Source organism: Panthera leo, chromosome A1 (assembly GCF_018350215.1).
Source record: "Panthera leo isolate Ple1 chromosome A1, P.leo_Ple1_pat1.1, whole genome shotgun sequence".
NCBI lineage: Eukaryota > Metazoa > Chordata > Mammalia > Carnivora > Felidae > Panthera > Panthera leo.
The window spans coordinates 238,318,802-238,336,636 of record NC_056679.1 but is presented as its reverse complement, the minus strand read 5'-3'; the positions used below and the strand labels follow the sequence as shown (position 1 = coordinate 238,336,636).

Sequence of the window (17,835 nt, the reverse complement as noted above, 5' to 3'; positions counted from 1 at the left end):
AGCGCTTCCGGGTCAGAGGGCGGTGCGCCGCGCGCGGCACTTTCAAGCGCGGGCGGGAGGGCGGACGGCTGGAGCGGCCCGGGCGGTGGCGGCCCGGGCGGTGGCGGCGGCGGCGGCGGCTCGGGGCGCGAGGCGGCGGCGGCCACGCTCCGGCCGGGTCCCCGCTGCTCCAGGCGGCGCCATGGACGAGGCCGTGGGCGACCTGAAGCAGGCGCTGCCCTGCGTGGCCGAGGCGCCGACCGTCCACGTGGAGGTGCACCAGCGGAGCGGCAGGTGAGCCCGGGCGCCGCACCCAAGCGGAGCCGGACGGGCCCGGGGAGGAAGGGGCGCGTGTGCACGTTATCCTCGGAGCTGGCGTTTGTCGGGCTGTTCGGTCACCCCAGCCGCCCACCACCTGATCTCTCAGGACCCCAGGCGAACCCCCGTGGTCCGCAGCTTTCAGAGGGGTCTGGGTGTGGCTTGCGTGGGGCAGGCGCCCGGGAGGGTGGACCCTCCCGGGCCTGCCTGCCGCCGAGGGGGCGGCCGGCTGGGGCAGTGTGGGAGGCGGGGCGGAGGCAGGTATGGTCCAGAACCGGTCGGCGTCCTGGAAGCCTTGAATGCCAGTCCGAAAGTGTCAAGAGTTTTCCCACGTGAATCACAGGCCTCGGGCTTTTGTTAAAATGCGGACTCGGGCTGCAACCCCACGGCTGTGGGAGCTTTGCGCCTTCGTTCCTAACAGTAGCAGCACTAGCGAGAGCTCGCAGCGCACGCCAGGCCTGTGTGTCCGGGCTGATCTTCCGTTGGGGCAGCCCCGGGTGGCAGGAGCTGTTGCTGTGGCCTCTTGGCGGATGGAGGGCAGGGCTTGGCTTGGGGCTGACCCCCAGGCGAGCCCACCGCTGTGCTCTGAAAGGCCTGATTTTGTAGAAGGCGCCTGTTACCATCCTGACCTCTGTGTCTTGTGTTCCCAGCACTGCCAAAAAGGAAGATATAAAGCTGAGCGTTAGAAAGCTGCTCAACAGACATAACATTGTGTTTGGTGACTACACGTGGACCGAGTTTGATGATCCTTTTCTGAGCAGAAACGTGCAGTCTGTGTCTATTGTTGACACAGAGTTGAAGGTTAAAGACCCACAGGTGACTAATTCATATTGCCAAGAAATCGCTAATCCATAGTCGAATACAAAGTTAGTGTCATGGGGGCACCAGGCTGGCTCATTTAGCAGATCATGCGATCTTGATCCTGGGTTCATAGGTTCAAGCCCCATGTCGGGTGTTGAGTTTACCTTAAAAAAAAAAAAAAAAAAAAAAAAAAGCAACGTCAGTATCACGGATGTCTGCTTGCTGCTTTGGTGGTGGGTTGTCAGAAAGTGGTTCGTTTATCTGTTGCTTTGTCTGGGAAGAGCCAGGTGCTGGGAGTGGGCTGGCCCCGGGGTCAGGATGCTCACAGCACAGTAGGGGGACCATTGCAAAAGCAGAACGCAGCGCCGTGGAATGGGCTGTGCTGATGAGGCCTCCGTCCCTGCTCTCTGTCCTTCCAGGCAGCAGATGTCCATGGACCGCTCCACCGGCATAGACTGTAGTAGGCATGGGGGCTGAGGGATGAGATGGGCCTTCCGTGGAGAAGGGCTTCGTCTAGTCTGGCGTGCGGACGGCCTCGCCCACCATCTTTGTGGGAGAGGGTGGGTGTGTTGGGACCTTTTTGTCACTATACAAACAACCCAGTGTCTGATACATCCCCTCTACCCGCATGGCTCGTGTCTTACAAGGAATCGGTTGGGAAGCATTGGTTTGGCTCCAAAATTTTGCTTAGAAGGTGGACCTCTCCTTTCTTATACTGGGACTAACTAACATTTGTGTCTTTGTCAGTTTTGGGGTTTTTTAAAAAATTTTTTTAATGTTTATTTTTGAGAGACAGAACGTGAGCAGGGGAGGGGCCGAGAGAGAGGGAGACCCAGAATCCGAAGCAGGCTCTAGGCTCTGAGTAGTCAGCACAGAGCCCGACGCGGGGCTCGAACCCCCGAATGGTGAGATCATGACCTGAGCCGAAGTCGGACGCTCAACCGACTGAGCCACCCGGGTGCCCCGTGGCTTTGTGAGTTTTACCCATCATACTTGATTTTGGACAGCTTGGCGGACGCAGAGGCGCTCTTCACGCTACTGAGGGAAGACAGGTTAACGCAGCCTCAGTGGAGGGTGCTGGGGCCAGCGATTAGACGTTTTAACGTTCTCATCTTTGGCTCTGCCTGTTCACCTAGAGAAATTCATCTTCAGACGTAATTATGTGATTTTGTAGAAGTGCAAGGGCGACTTTCTATGTATGTTGTTAATAGTAGCTGACAACTCGAAGTATCTTGGTTATCCGTCAGTTAGAGGTTGACTAAGCAGATGATACGATCACAGTAAATATGACAGATGTGAAAAAGAAGCAGGAAAGGCACAGTTAGAAAACTGTGGTTGAATCCGTTTTTGGTCAAGTACGTGTGGCTGTGTGAGGTTGGATGGGCGACTTTGACAAACTTCATCCTGTATCGTTTGTATGTTTTCACTAACCACGTAATGTTCACGATTACGAAAAACAATAAAGTAGTTTTTTAGTCAAAAGGGGAGAGAGAAACATCTTAAAGAGTTGATACTGAATCTGAATATGATAGGCTTTTTTCCTAACCTACGAACGAGTTTCTAACGTTCTGCATATTCAATTTTTATTTTTGGACTTTACCGGGTAATTGTCATGGCTAGAATTGGGAAGGGAGTTCGGTCTGCGTGGGTTGATTGCTCTCCCTCTCATCACAGCCCATCGACTTGGGTGCCTGCACGATTTCGCTTCACGTCTTCCAGCTGAATGAGGGCGGCCCCAGCAGTGAGACTCTGGAGGAGGAGACCGAGAACATAACTGCGGCGAGTCACTGGGTCCTGCCCGCAGGTGCGTGAGCACTGGCGCCGGGCAGTACGCACCTGGGACGTCGGCATGTGGCCTGCTCTCTCCAAGGCAGTTAGCTGAGGAGGTTGTATTCATCCATCTGTTTTGTAGGCTTTCGGGGTGTTTTTTTTCTTGTGAAACAGAGAGCGCATCGCAGAAGATAAAAGCAGGGGTCTCCATTGTGAGGCTGTGTTCCTGCAGGCGGGTCCCTCAGAGATGGTGCTGAGAATCCGGAGGTGCTCTTTCCTTCCCGGTTGGTCACCTGCCGGCCCCTTCCTTCCTCCTGCCTTCTCCGTGCTTCCCTGTGGACTTTGCCTTGGTTCTAGCCGGTGGAGTCCTCAGCGTTTACCTGTGGTGTCGTGACAGCCGGCCCAGACCTGCCTCGGCCCCACCCAAGTGCTGGCTGCTGGGGAGGACGGTGGGGCAGTCTATGTGCTTGTGGGAGAGCTCAGGTCCACAAGAGATAATTGCGCGTGGTCACGTGATGAGGAAGTAACTCCGTACTCCATTCGGTTGTCTGTTGAAAGCTGAGTGACTGGCAGTGACTTTGCATCTGTAAAGAAAAATTAAACTTTTAAGAAACAATTCAAAAATTTAACTTCCCGGTAACGAGACTCTCAGCCTGTGGTGTGTGGTGCGGTGGAGAGCGTCAGTGACTCAGGGCAGACCTCACTGGTCATTGTGGTGCTTGTTTTCCTAAAATTAGGTTTTTGTTTTCCTCTCTCCCAGCTGAATTCCATGGGCTTTGGGACAGCCTGGTATATGATGTGGAAGTCAAGTCTCATGTAAGTTGCTGTGCTAATTTTGCAGGAAGTCCCGGCTGTCTGAGTTGGGATCAATATTGTGTTGCCCTCCAGCATCTTGGAGCCCCGTGACTCAAATAGGCTTTTGGGAATTTATGGTTCCTGGCAGCCCGTGTCCCGGGTGTCTGTCCCATGGGGGAGGAAGGGGCGGGTGCAGAATGTAAAGACAGCTTTCACCGGATTGTGCTCTTAACGCACTGGGACGGAGGAGGCAGGGCCAAGGGGCAGACAGAGCAGGTCGGCAGGTCTGAGCAAGCGCCAGCTCGTCTGAGCCCCCTTCAAGGGGAAGGGTCCTGCATGCCGTGGGGGACACTAGAAGTCCATCCCCCACATCACCCGGGCTGCGCGACCACAGTCCTGGCTGTCCTAAGTGAATGTGCTGTGGCTTGCCCGCTGCTGTGTTGTCCCAGAGGTAGGAGCCCACTCATCACTTGCCAAGTCTTGTCCTTTGGCGGGACCCCTGTGTTTGTCTGCATACTTAGAGTAGCAGCAGCCAACCTGGTCTCGTACGTTTGGAGTTTCTTCCAAAACGGAAGCCTGTGAAGCATCCGGCACTCGGCGCCAGCAGTCGCCGAGGGGTGGTCTGGCGCCCGGCCCCTCTCCTCGGGCACGAGCTCCGGCAGCACATCTGGTGGGAACCTTTGCCTTGTCCACACCTCCATCCGCGTTTTACCTTTCTTCGCTCAGCTCCTCGATTACGTGATGACAACCTTGCTGTTTTCAGACAAGAACGTCGACAGCAATCTCATCGCCTGGAACCGGGTGGTGCTGCTTCACGGTAAGAGCGTGTGGGGTTTTCTTTCTTTAACCAGGTAAACCGTGTGAAGTCAGGCTTTTTTACTTGTCCCGCTGACCTTCAAGGGGTTACAGTTCTGTTTTCTGATGCAGCCAGAGCTGTCCTCGAATGTCCCCTCCCTGAGAAGCCACTCTAGCTCACATTACCCTGGGCATGTGTCACCTGACCCTTCACTCGGCAGCTGCCGGGTCTCTGCCTTGTGACTTTTCTATGTTATTATTAAACTTCTCATATAACTGCCCAATTCCCCCAAGTGATCGTACGGTCCTTTGGGCAGGAACTGCCTCACGTTTTTGTAGCATTCCCAGGGCCTCGCTTTGTGACCATAAACCACAACAGCCCTGCTTCACTGAAATTCTGTCTGAATCTTCTCAGAGGAGAACGTTGGATTTTTTCTTGATGTTCCTGGTTAGAAAGAAATCGAGAGAATGCCCAAATAATAGTGAGGTGGGGGTGGTTAGCTTCTGAGACCAGTTAAGACCACACGCTTCTGTGGAGTCTTAAAAATCTTTTATTTTCTTCTAAGATTGTATTTATTTGTTTTGAGACAGAGTGCACGAGTGGGGGAAGGGCAGAGAGAGGGAGAGAGAATCCCGAAAAGGCTCCACGCTGTCGGCACAGAGCCCAACTCGGGGTTCAGTCTCACAAACCGTGAGATCTTGGCCTGAGCCGAAATCAAGGTTCAGATGCTTAACCGAACCACCCAGGCACCCCCAACACGGGGCCTTTTAAACCGCAGATAATCTCGGCATATTGTCCTGATACTGGGTTCTGAGCAGACCATCCGGGGGTATTTTGATTAGTGAAATCAAGTATTTCCCATTTAGAATCGGCTCTATGTTTCTTTAATTATCAAGAATGCAGGCAGATCAGATATGAAAGTGTCTGCATCTTCTGGTAGATGCATTTGTTCCTCTGTGTTGACATCTCAGCTGCTGCCAGGCCTCCTGCTCAGTGGCACACGGGACAAGAAGCTGTACGAGCAGGGCTTCGCCTGCTGCTCTTCTGGTTTAGCGTGGGCTGCCGTGGAAGACGGGGATGCTGTGGGCTGCAGGAATGACAAACGTCAGTGCCTTAAGAATCCAGATGCTTGTCATGAAAGGTGTTTGACCTTTCACAAGGTGACTTAGCGAGTGGGTTTTCTAGAGGACGTGTGGGGACAAGGAGGGTGTCCGCGAAGATGGAGACCAGGAGAGGTGCTCGCTCCGGATGCTGAGGGGACGCACAGGCCGGCAGGCGATGCTGTGTTGGGGACATGGAAGCCAAGAGTAGAAACACGGGCCGAGGTCAGACAAGGAGAAAAAGGGAAAGCCTCGGGAAGCGTGTTAATATTTTGCAGCACGCACACTGCTAGCCGACTTCTCTGTGGGCTGCCCGGCAGTACTTGGGGTAACAGCATTCGGAGCTCTGAGCCCCACTCCTTGCTGTGTGTGCCGGGGATAATGCAGCTCCCGTTGTTTTAAGGGATTTGTTACCATGCTGACTTAAAAACACATCTGCTTGGGTTTTGTTACAGGTCCTCCGGGAACTGGAAAAACATCCCTGTGTAAGGCACTAGCCCAGAAATTGACCATCAGACTTTCGAGCAGGTAACTTCTGGTAATTCGAGAAAGGGGAGCGGCAGGACGGGGTCGCTTGCTTTTCATGTGTGATATGGAAGCTGTTTATTTCTCCATAATTTTCCTTTACTGGTAGATCCCTCTCTTTCAGAGCAAATTAACTCCCGTACTGAGCACTGTTCTGAGTTAAGGGTTTCAGTCTTTCACGTTTACGGCGCTTGCTTTAACGATCAGCACGTGCCCTTTGGGTGACTGTCCCACGTGTATGTCAGAATGCAGTCTGCTCTCAGGGCCGGATGCTTGCTGCTCTCGCTGATGGTCTCCCATCCTGTTGCCTGAGAGAGGCATGGCCAAGCTAGGGGTGGATTTGTCTGTTTCTCCTCGAGTTCTGTCTCTCTCGGGGCTTACGATGTCATTGCGTTTAGACACCATTCGGCCGTTATTTTCTCAACGAATTCCCCCTACACACACTCACTTTCTAGGAACAGACCCATTTATTTGCGTGTTCAGCTGTTTGATATTCCCCCCTGGGCCACCAATGTGGCTTTTTTTCTTTGAGGATTTTAGAATTTTCTGTGTTGCATTTTGGGCAGTTTTCTAAGATGTCAAATCTGCTTTTAATTCAGTGACATTTTCATTTCTGTTTGCATGTTTTTCTTCTCTGGCTGTTCCACTTGGTTCCTTTTATACTTTTCAATTCTCTCCGCATCATCCTCTTGTTAAAATGTTTGAGCTGGTGTGTGGTCACCATTTCACAACTTTCCCTACTAAGTCCGTCCTTGTTGTCAGTTCCGGGTCTTTCTGTTGACTGGTGTTTCTCCTGGTTTGGGGTCCGTTTCTGCTTGTGCTGTCAGGTAAGTTTTGGTTGAATGCAGACATTGTTTTTGTCGGGTTTTGTTCTGCTAGGCATTGCATTTGTGATTTAGGGCAACCCTTTTGAGGTTTGTTTTTAAGCTTTACTGGAAAGGAGTCCAGACTTAATAGTGAAGTGAGGCCCTTCTGGGATCTCACTTGGGCACCCTGAGTGATAGCAGGTACTGTGCACGTTGGCCATTGGGAACTTGAGCTTCCCAGCCTGTGAGCACCAGGAGCCGTGCCCCTCACGGCTCTCCAGCCTGTTGGGATTTCCGTATTCACACACGCCCGAGTGTCAGCAAAGACCCAGAGGGACCCCATGTGATTCCTGGAGCTTTACTCCTGCGTGTCTACCTCCCCTCTGGAACTCTGCTCTGCAGCCTGCAGCTGCCTCGGGCTCCTCGAACTCTGACCTCTGTGTCCAAGTCAGCGCAGTGGCTGTGCACGTCTTGGGTCCCCTCCAGGGTCGCGGTTGGAAGGCGCTGTAGGCAGAGAGCCAGAGCGCTTGCAGGCTCCCTCATTCCTGTCTGGGTGACAGTCCTGACGCCTGCTGTCTGGCGCCATTCACAGATGCTGTTGCGATGATTTCGTCTCCTTTTCCGGTTAATTCAGGGGATTGATCTGAGACTTGTTACTCCAGCGTGTATCCTAGGACGAATACTTTATTTTCTTCCCTTTCAAAAATGTCCCGGGAGAATTTTTGTGTAGGGAAGTTGCTCTGTTTCTACCTTTTATTCTGCGTAAGCAACTTGGCTTTTGTCTTGACCTGCCGAGGTGCATCTGTGCCTTGCAGATCTCTTGGAGCCGTTACCTGGCACACTGGACACTGAAGATGTTACCGCAAGAAAGAAAACTTCCTGCAGTACAACCATCTGGAAATACGCATTTATTTTGTGGCTTAGAAATGCCAGAAAGAAACCTTAGCAAGCCTTTGTTGCTCACCTGATCGAAACGCCTTAGGGTTAATTTCGTTCAGTATTCAACCCAGTCTTTATTCCATTAGGTTGTCTGTCTCTCCCCTCTTTGGTAAACAGAATTAGTGGCTAGCCAGTTGCAATTTTTTGAAAGGGATTGTTTTTCCCATGTGGACTTTCGAGGCATAGGGGACGGGGCTCGGCTTCCCTTCTGCCTCCGTCTCGCTCCCTGTTTGATTTTAGTTAGAACTAAGTGCATCCAGGTGTCCCGTGTGCACAGAGGACCAGTGCTAGATTGCAGTCTGTCAGTATATACTGAGGTTGACATCGGGGCCTCCGGGTGCCCCATGGCCCTGGGGTCCACAGGAAGTGAGTTTTTGCTGGGAAACAGATTGTCCACTCGTTGGGTTTATGGAGGGAGGAAAACACGTTCAGCTCTGGCCAGAAAACGTCTGACGGTTACGTTTTGTTTTGCTACCACGTTACTGCTGGTGACGCTTCTTAGAGCACCTGAGACGTCAGTTACAAGCAGATGAAAAGTGAGAGGGATGTTACTGTTGTTTTGATGCAGAGATGTTTTCCGGTTCAAAACCCTTAGTTTGCTTCAGCTAGGACCGCTGATTGCATGTTGTTAGATTGTCGTAAGTACTTGCGCAGGCCGCTGCACCAGCCGTCGCTGGTAGCTGTGGTGACCTAACCAGTTAGTGGGCAGCGGAGGGATGCTGGGTTACAGCAGAAGCGTTGCCGCCCCTGTGGGTGCCGTAGGAGCGATCTGCAAGCCACTCGTTGTAACTCTGTTTTGTCATCTCAGGTACCGGTACGGCCAATTAATTGAAATAAACAGCCACAGCCTCTTCTCTAAGTGGTTTTCGGAAGTAAGTATCAGCATCGCTTCTGCTTGTCGGCATTGTCAACCATGTAGTTGGACGGCTGTCTCGTAGAGTAGGCAGACTCTCCTCCGAGAGCTTCAGACGGAAGTAGGTAACGTGACAGTAGGGCGGACTCGCGGTCGGAGGGAAGTTCCAGAACTGAGCGGTAACTTGAAAATAGGCCCGAGAGTACCCTCTGCTGGTGGCATCCAGACCTTTGGGCGGGACAGACACTCAGCTTTCTCTGAGGACGGGACCTGCGTTCAGCAGAGGGCTGCATCCTCAGAGAGCACGCCCTCGGGGCTCTGAGCCTCGTTCCTCTGTGTTCCTCTGTCCAAACCGCGGGGCTCAGCCAAGGTGATGTTGCAGGTGCCTCTCAGCACAGGAGAGCTCTGCCCGGGCACCGGTGCAAACAGATCCCTCCAGAGGGTGGTGAGCCGGGACGGGGAGCACCCGTAGGGAGTGCGCTTAGCTTGCATCCATGACCCATCTTGTTCCTGGTGGTGCGGATGGCAGGCAAAAGGAAGGAGGGAGGGCACTGAGGCACCTGTGTGTGCCAGGCGGCTCAGGGCTGAGCCGGCGTGGGCTCGGGCGCGCTTCCTGGCACGTGGAGCGGGGCGAGGGGATCGTGTGGGTCGGCCTCTCCCGTGTGGCCCTGGCTCCTTGGATTTAGGGATTTCTCCAGGGGGCCGTCAGGAGACAATGGGCTTGTGGGGCCACCTGGGGTCATAACGAGGCTGGGCAGGGACGGCAGATAAGGGTGTGCGGCAGGCGGCGTGACGTGTACAAGTCAACATTAAAGGAGCGTTTTGGTTCCAGAGTGGCAAGCTGGTGACGAAGATGTTCCAGAAGATTCAGGACTTGATTGATGACAGAGATGCGCTGGTGTTTGTGCTGATTGATGAGGTAGGCGCAGCTGGACATCACACCCGTGACTGAAGGAAATTGGACCCCTGGCTGAGTCCGTCCTCCATCCGGCACTCCTGTCACGCAGCCCTCTCCTCCCCGGCGTCCCGCACGTCGAGCTCCTGGCATAGCGGGCTCACGCGTACCCGTTCACTTGTCCCTCGCTTGCTCGGTTGATGCAGCGCGTGGCTGCCCCTGGGGTCGGGTGCTGTCCTTTCCGACCCGTCGCCCCATCCCCACAGGTGGAGAGCCTCACGGCCGCCCGCAACGCTTGCAGAGCAGGTACCGAGCCGTCAGATGCCATCCGTGTGGTCAACGCTGTCTTAACCCAGATCGATCAGATTAAGAGGTAACGCTGACACGGTGGTCTCACGTGAGAAGCCACAGGGAGGGTGTGAGGTGGCCGCACGCCTCTACACGTCGCTCAGCTCCTCTGAGTGGACACACGGCTGCTGAGTTTCGGCCCTTCTCCCACACCTGAGGCGGTGTATCTGCTAAATGCACCGCTTCGGGGACAGGTACTTTCACTGAGGTATCGGAAACATAAAGCGAAACTCAAGTGTGCGGAGAAGCGCGTGACCGTGAAACACGGCCGCCCTCCGGCACCGATGCCGGCACCGCCCAGCGTTGGTTGGCGTTGCGGGGCTGGTGACGGACAGGCGAGCGCCCCCCGCGTGCGCTTCATGGGGCCAGATTTCACGTCTCCACAGCCCAGCCTTGCAGGGCCGGGGCCCGTGCTCAGTGTGCCCTGACTGAGCCCGTGCAGCTTTAGGGAGTGACTCCTCGTAACCTGACTCGGTCCGGGCCCCCACCCCCACCCCGGATCACAGCCCTCGGTGGGTCCCGGGATCGTTCTCCCACTGGGAGGCTGCCCGGCTGCAGAGCTAGCTTGTCCGCGTGGACTGGTGGGGAACCGAATCGTGCCGTGGGCTGTTTCCCGGGCCTCCCGCAGTAGTACATTTACGGTTTACGACCTGCGACCTGCTGTGAGGGGCTGTAATTTCCTGAGCCGCAGCTGTTGCTGGCCTGCTTGCTTCCACCCTGCTCGGGGCCAGCCATGTGCCCCTGTAGCCGCTCCTCCTTCCTCCCTGGGCTCTGCTCCCAGCCCCGCCCCTGCTCCTCAGTCTGGTTTCTGCCCCTCCCTTACCTGAGAGCCATCTGCCCTCCCTGGAATTTTCCGCACCGTCAGACCTCCAGCCACCCTTCCCCTTCCTCCACTCTCCAGACCGCCTAGTTTCTGCTGTCCGCCTCCTTCCCTCTTCTGTTGCTCACCCCTCGCGGGCCTGCGGGTCCACCTAGACTGGGCGTCGGACACTCCCGGGGCGCTCACTCAGCCCTGCAGCTCCTGCCTCCAGGGTTCCCATTGACCCGATGTCCTCACTGTGCAGCCCCTGCTCGAGCCAGAAGGTGGGGTCCCGGTGCCCCTCCTGTCGCTGGCAGGTGTGGGGGCTCAGGAGGGAATGGAGACGCACGGGTTTCTGGTTGCCCTCACCCCTTCCTGTGCCCTTAACTTCACGCTTCCTGTTCAGGCCCCTCTAGGCCACCCTTCCAGGCCTTCCTTTGTGTGGGTCTGACTCTTTGGGACAAAGCCCGTCCCCAGACAAGAATCCCAGCCGTGTCATCCCTCCACCCGGACTCCTGTGACCTGCACACTCCCTGCCCCTAACCCTCAGTGGCTCACCCTTGCTCACCCCGCACTACACACCTGTTTCCAGACACCAGGTGAAGCTGGCCTTCCTGGGGGCTCCCCAGGCCACACGCTTCCTGCGGCCTGGCCTGTGTGTTGACTCGGGCCCCGGGGGAGCATCGCCACATCCCCCACACCAAGCCCAGCGGCCTGGGAAGCGTGCTCGCGGGATGCCTTGTGCCTGCCGTGTGCTGGCCACGCTGGCCGACAGACTGGACCACGGGGCTCTCTTGCCCTTTGGAAGCTAAAGGGGAAGCAGCCCGTAAACAGGATAAATACCTCAGCTCCACGCGTGTGGGAGTCGCGAGAGCTGCGCGTCGAGTTGTTCAGCTGGCTGTGCCCTGGCAGGTCGATGGGGTGCTCAGGGCGCTGCACACAAAGTGAGAGCTCCGGGGGTGCTTGGGTGGCTCAGGCGGTTAAGTGTCTGACTTTTAATACTGGCTCGGGTCGTGGGATCAAGCCCTGCACTGGGCTCCAAGCTGAGCATGGAGCCTGCTTGGGATTTTCTCTCTCTCTCTCTCTCTCTCTCTCTCTATCTATCTCTATCTCTCCCTCCCTCCCTCCCTCTCTCTATCCCCCCCTCCCCCCCCCCCGCCCTGCACATACACACTTTCCCTGTCTCTAGAGATAAAAATAAAATTGGGGGGGGGGGAGGAAGAAAAAAGGAAAAGTGAGAGTTTCGTCATGCCACAGTTGATGGAAGAGAGGGAACAGTCAAGTGGGGGTCTGGGACAACTTGCTGGAAGACAGGAGCAACATCTCCTTGGCGCACTGTGTTGAATCCAAGAGAGCCTGGTGGGAGTTGGGGGCCCGGCAGGCACTCAGGTGTGGACCTCAGGAGGCCTCCTAGGCCGGGTTTGGGACGTGGGGTGCAGCCGGCTGAGACGCTGGCTGAATTCTGAACCTTCGAGGACGGGGGGGGGGGGGGGGGCGGTGATGGAATCACTAGGCACCGGCCGACTGGCGCTCACTCCTCTGCCTCCAGGCACTGCAACGTGGTGATTCTGACCACTTCCAACATCACGGAGAGGATCGACGTGGCCTTCGTGGACAGGGCTGACATCAGGCAGTACATCGGACCGCCCTCTGCAGCAGCCATCTTTAAAATCTACCTCTCCTGTCTGGAAGAACTGATGAAGGTACGGGGCGTTTTTGCTTCCAACCGGGCTTCTTGTGTGTCCTTAGTGGCCAATTCCGAGACGGGATGAGTTACTTGAACGTGGTATTAACCATCTTAGGTCGAAAACTGCAGTTGGTGTGTTTTGTAGGTTGAGCTGATAGTTGAAACTATTGGGATGCCTGGGTGGCTCAGTCAGTTGAGCATCCGACTTGGGCTCAGGTCATGATCTCACGGTTCGTGGGTTCGAGCCCCGCATCGGGCTCTGTGCTGACCGCTTGCTCAGAGCCTGGAGTCTGCTTCGGATTCTGTGTCTCCTTCTCTCTCTGCCCCTCCTCCTCTCACGCTTTGTCTCACTCTGTTTCTCAAAAATAAATTTAAAAAAAAGTTAAAAAAAAAGAAATTATGGCCACCGACTTTATATTTTTGCTCTTTTAGTGCAAAATGATGATTGTGATCATGTGATCTATCGATCTGCCGGGAGGGGCGTGGAAACCTGCCGGACACGTCCTAGTTCATAGGGAGACCTGACTGGAGGCCACAGTTCACAGGGATGTCATCTGACTGGAGGTCACAGTTCACAGGGACGTCCTCCTGACTGGAGGTCATAGTTCACAGAGGGGTCATCCTGCCTGGGTTGCGGTTTACAGTGTATCATTAGCTACAGCATTAACGTCCCTTCAGTCCCGTGTTCTAGTGAGCAGTGAGCACAGCAGCAGTGGGCGAGGTAGCGCGCTCCCAGTGGGCCTGGTGTAAATCACTCTAGGCAGAACCTGGTGCTAGGAGTCCAGGGCACTGGGCACAGCAGGCCTGAGGCAGGCAGTCCCTTCCCCCAGGGGAGCGTTCCTGAACCCTGATTCTGGGAGATAGGCAGTAACCGAGCCAACCGACGGACGGGGATTTACGTGGTGATCGTTGGCGTGACGTTGTCGTAACAGGATGGCGGGGGTGGGATCGACCCCCAGCCCGGCGCCACAGAGCTTCGGCGGGGATCACACAGCCCCTGACAGGGATGGGAGGGCTGGTCTGGCGTGTGCACCCCGTCCCACTTTGCTGCGGCACGGAGAAAGTGGCGGCCCCGGGGAGCCTTGACCTGAGGTCCCAGGTGAGCTCCGGAAAGTGTTGGTGCCGAGAAGTCAGCGTGATGGGATCCCGACGGTGGTCACGCTCCTACTTGTGCCGCGCATCCGGGAGATGTTTCGCCAGTTAACGTACGAACTTTTCCTGGAAGCTGAGCGTGTGGGACAGGGGTTCTCAACCGGTTTGCAGGAAGTTAAGCCATTCCGATGACGGAGTGGAAATTGGGCCAGTCCTGAAGGCTGTCGGCGTGTGCCTGGCCCACTCCATCAGGAGCCCGCGGTTGTCGCGTGCACCCGGAGGGGCAGCGGGGGGCAGTCCCAGGGAGGCTGCAGGGACCCAGGGAGGCTCAGGAAGGTGAGAACACTCCTGGCATAAACCCTGTTGCTTAAATTTACTCACAGCCTTCACCAGACCTCCAAACCGTGCGGACCAAGCTGTTTGTTCTCCGTTATCTCCTGGTCACTGAGTCAGAGCAGTTCACGTTAGAAGTCGTTCAGTGCTGGTCCCTGGGCGCCCTGTCAGGTGCCGCTTCTTGGCAGAGTGCCTCCCGTGTACAGCCACGTGGCCCACAAGGGAATGAAGTCCAGATCCAGGGTCAGGCTGTGCCACCTGCCACACAACGGTCTTGTCTTAAAAACAACAAATGAAGGGGCGCCTGCGCGGCTCAGGTCATGATCTCATGGTTTGTGGGTTCGAGCCCCGCGTCGGGCTCTGTGCCGTCAGCTAGGAGCCCGGAGCCTCCTTCGGATTCTGTGTGTCTGTCTGTCTGTCTCTCTCTCTCTCCCTCTCCCTCTCCCTCTCCCTCAAATAAATACTAAAATAAAAAAAATGGAGACCCCCCCTTGAAAGGCAGGCCAAGTCCTGATTCCTGAGCTCGACTCTGCTTCCCTGGGTTGTGATACGCCTTTGAAACCCAATACCGGGCTGGCCTCAGCCCTTCCGAGTCCCTCTCTGCCCTGACACGTAGTGAAGACACGTCTTGATCAAAAGCACAGAAGAGGCTGGGTCCCCGCTAGTCTCCGAGACGTGTCCTGTGAGCGAGAGGGGAGCGGCCCGCGTCCTGGCGTGGCCGTGCTCGCCTTTCTGGGGGAGGGGATGTTTCTGAGAAATGGGCTGCTGCCGCGTGGCCGACAGTGTGCACTCTGCCCGTGAACCGCGCCGTGACGCCCTGTGTCTGTCTCCAGTGTCAGATCATATACCCTCGCCAGCAGCTGCTGACCCTCCGGGAGCTGGAGATGATTGGCTTCATTGAAAACAACGTGTCAAGGTTGAGTCTCCTTTTGAGTGAAATTTCAAGGTGTGCATTGCCTTCATCTTTATAACCTAGAAAAGTGCATTTGTTGTGGTCAGGGGCGGTTGTAGCTGACTGTAGCAGCCTAGGGTCGTGGTTTGGGGTCAGAGGACAGGGACTGGGACCCCGAGGCGTCTGTCACACAGGCGCTGAGAGAGCTTTGAGAGCACCCGACTGCCCTGGCCCCAGGCTCCTGGGCCAGAGCCTAGAGGTCCGCCACCCTCCCACAGGCACCGTTAGAAAGTAAAAAGCAGTGCTGTGTTTCTCTCTGAAAAGATAGATATCCAGATGAGGCTCTCGTGACGTAGTCCTGATTTCTTAAACGGCATTTGTTAAATTTTTACGAATCGATGAGAAGGAAAAAGTGGAAGCTTCTGTCTGAGTAAGCAGAGGACACAGCGGCAGGGGTCTGTGCTTGGTGCTTCGGGAAGTCAGAGAAAGCACGCGGCCCGGCAGCCCTAGGCGTCAGGAGGGAGCGCTCGGCCCCTGAGCGCCAGTGGCTGCACACGTGCTGGGGGCCTGTGGCTGGCAGCGTGGTCGACCTCCCACATGGCTTTGGTGACCAGGGTGGCAGGAAGGGAAGGTGGGGAGATGGAGTGGAGCACAGTTGCAGTGGAGTGAAGGACAGTTAGAATTTGGACAAACTGGAGAGAACTGGGGAAGGCCGTGGGGGACTTCCTGTGGGCTGTACGGCAGAGATCAGGTGGTGGTGCTGGCGGCCCAGAGGCCACGTTGTGACCAGAGTTTGAACTTCATCCTGAAGCCGTGAGGCTTGTGGAAGCTTTTGAACAACGGGATAGCCTGAAGAAACTATATTTCGGGTTATCTCTTGAAGAGATTGAAACTGGTCAAGATGAGGCAGAAGAGGGCAGTTCTGACACTTGGACAAAAATAGTCGATGGGGACCAGCCTGGTTTCCTCGGGATCCGTGCCACTGGCCGCGTGCCCACCATGTCGTGTGTGCCTCTCCTGGGCGGCTAGCAGCTCAGGGCGGCAAGCATCGTGTCCCGCCTGGGGCAGGAGCTGAGGACCAGGGGCCACCAGCCCACCTTGAGGCCAGCTATAGGGGAGGGGACTTTCGGAGATGAGGGAAACCGTCCCCAAGCGTGGTTCTGTTCACAGGAAGAGCGAGGGTCTCAGCGGCCGCGTCCTGAGAAAGCTCCCTTTTCTGGCTCATGCGCTGTATGTCCAGGTGAGTCCGCCGTGGCCGCCCCTGCCTCTGAGCGCTCTGTGCCCCCCACCGCTGCTCTGTGCCCCCCCCCCACCACCACCACCACTCTGTGTGGCGGGGCCTGGCCTCGCGGGGAGTTGCACGTAACACCGTTACGGATCTGACTCACCTCCATGCCTAAGCGATGGGCTTCTGGGCGGGAGGGCCTCGGTGCCTCTGAAGCAAGGAGGTGGCCTGCGGGCGTCTCACACACCTCTGCTCACACTGGGCCCTCCATGGACTCGCGCGGAGCAGGGCCTCGGAGTCCCCTGCCCTGCCCCATACTGGGGGTGCCGGCCAGCAGCCCCACCGGGGGCACGACCGGCCCATGTACCCATGTCTGCTTCCAGGCCCCCACTGTCACCATCGAGGGCTTCCTTCGAGCCCTGTCTCTGGCAGTGGACAAGCAGTTCGAAGAGAAGAAGCAGCTCTCGTCTTGCGTCTGATCCGGACCCCACCGTGATCGTGGGCACAGTCGGCAGGTGACGTCGCTGCCCAGAAGTCTCCGAACGCTCTGCCCGGGCCGGAAGCCCACGAGGCTGAGTGGTGTTCAAAGCAGTGTGTCGTATGTGATGTGTTTTTAAGACGAATCGGCCTGTCATTTTCACTGTTTCAAAAGATGATTCAAGTTCTGCCGTCTAGGTGTGCTCACTCCATCCTGCCTCTAGACAAGTCAGATGCAAAATGCTGACAAAATTGGTTTAAAATAGGCCATGAACACAGGCTTTAAGAAGCAAAAGAAAAAACTACATTGTCTTAAATAAGAATGTAATCCCAGTGTTAAAAACATCTGGGTCACTGAAATATGAGGTGGCCTTTGCTCTCTGACCTGAGCCTCTTTTATTTGGTGCAAACGGTTCAGAGACTAATGAGTAAAAAGAGAAAACCTATTCTTATGTTCTAGAAATGGAGAAAACAATTCAGGAAGAGTGGGCTTCGCACAAAGGTGCTATTTGTGAGAAAGGTGCAGTTTGGGGATCGGGTGAGTGTGTGCCACGCAGCTCGGCCCCAGGACAGGCGGCGTCGCACGGTTTCCTGCCCGTCGTTTTGCAGTAGCGTTGCGGCTGCGCGCGGTGGCACGTCACCCGCGTACGGCAAGCTGGCTGGAACTTGGCGCACCTCACAGGATGTGCTTTGCGCTTACCTGACGCTCAAATCGATTTCACGCTCATGTTTTGTACACGTTTTGAAGACCACGTTGGCTTTTGTTACAGAGCTTTTTAAGTATTAAAGCGTATTCCACCAGAACTTTTCATGTTGAGTCTCCACTCCGACGATGTGGATTCTATTGAGACATTCCCGCGATTATGTAGCTTTTAGCCTGTTTCATGCCTTGAGGTGTCAAAAGGGACTGTGACCATTTATGGGAATGACACCAAGAGCCGCATCTGGAACCTGGAGCCTGGCTCTGGCCTCCTCAAGCCCTGAAGGGGGTAAAAGCGGTGTCTGTGGGCACCGGGGTCAGGAGAAGAGGGGCGCACCGTGCTCTAGGAGTGGGGGACCCTGAGACAACCTCATCTCGACTTTGCTGAAATGCCTGGTGTCCAGGTGCCTGGATGGAAGGAAGGAGACAGGGGCTGGGCCGGGGCAGATGGGGGGAAAGACAGGGTAAGGGAGACAGGCAGGGGGAAGGGAAGCCCGAGGGACTGGGGACGGCGGGGGCAGGGGCTCCAGAGCCAGACCCTGCGGGCAGAAAACGAGATCTAAGCGCGGGAGGCCACCAGACCAAGACCAGTTTCCCAGAAGGTGGGTTCCAGAGGTTCTGTGGGTGCATCTGATGCATCCGCCCAAGGGCCCCTAGAGGGTGGCGCTGCCCCGGGTGGTGGCACAGGAGGGGGTGCCGGGGCTC

General features: G+C 55.9%; 1 protein-coding gene across 2 annotated transcripts in view; it reads left to right on the top strand.

Moving 5' to 3' along the window:
- The first annotated feature begins 101 nt into the window (after nucleotides 1-101).
- TRIP13 (thyroid hormone receptor interactor 13) overlaps nucleotides 102-17,835 on the top strand; it is a 36,778-nt gene continuing 19,044 nt past the window's right edge. The window contains exons 1-14 of one of the 2 annotated variants that reach the window (XM_042953785.1): nucleotides 107-273; nucleotides 948-1,113; nucleotides 2,773-2,902; nucleotides 3,629-3,684; nucleotides 4,390-4,480; nucleotides 6,015-6,087; nucleotides 8,638-8,701; nucleotides 9,515-9,601; nucleotides 9,844-9,950; nucleotides 12,274-12,427; nucleotides 14,670-14,782; nucleotides 15,899-15,968; nucleotides 16,337-16,468; nucleotides 16,891-17,234. In XM_042953785.1, coding sequence (XP_042809719.1) covers nucleotides 182-273; nucleotides 948-1,113; nucleotides 2,773-2,902; nucleotides 3,629-3,684; nucleotides 4,390-4,480; nucleotides 6,015-6,087; nucleotides 8,638-8,701; nucleotides 9,515-9,601; nucleotides 9,844-9,950; nucleotides 12,274-12,427; nucleotides 14,670-14,782; nucleotides 15,899-15,968; nucleotides 16,337-16,432 — 1,299 coding nt within the window. In that variant the 5' untranslated portion in view covers nucleotides 107-181 and the 3' untranslated portion in view covers nucleotides 16,433-16,468; nucleotides 16,891-17,234. Of the gene's footprint in view, nucleotides 274-947; nucleotides 1,114-2,772; nucleotides 2,903-3,628; nucleotides 3,685-4,389; nucleotides 4,481-6,014; nucleotides 6,088-8,637; nucleotides 8,702-9,514; nucleotides 9,602-9,843; nucleotides 9,951-12,273; nucleotides 12,428-14,669; nucleotides 14,783-15,898; nucleotides 15,969-16,336; nucleotides 16,469-16,890; nucleotides 17,235-17,835 lie in introns of those variants that run through there. The other variant, XM_042953791.1, reaches the window with a different exon arrangement.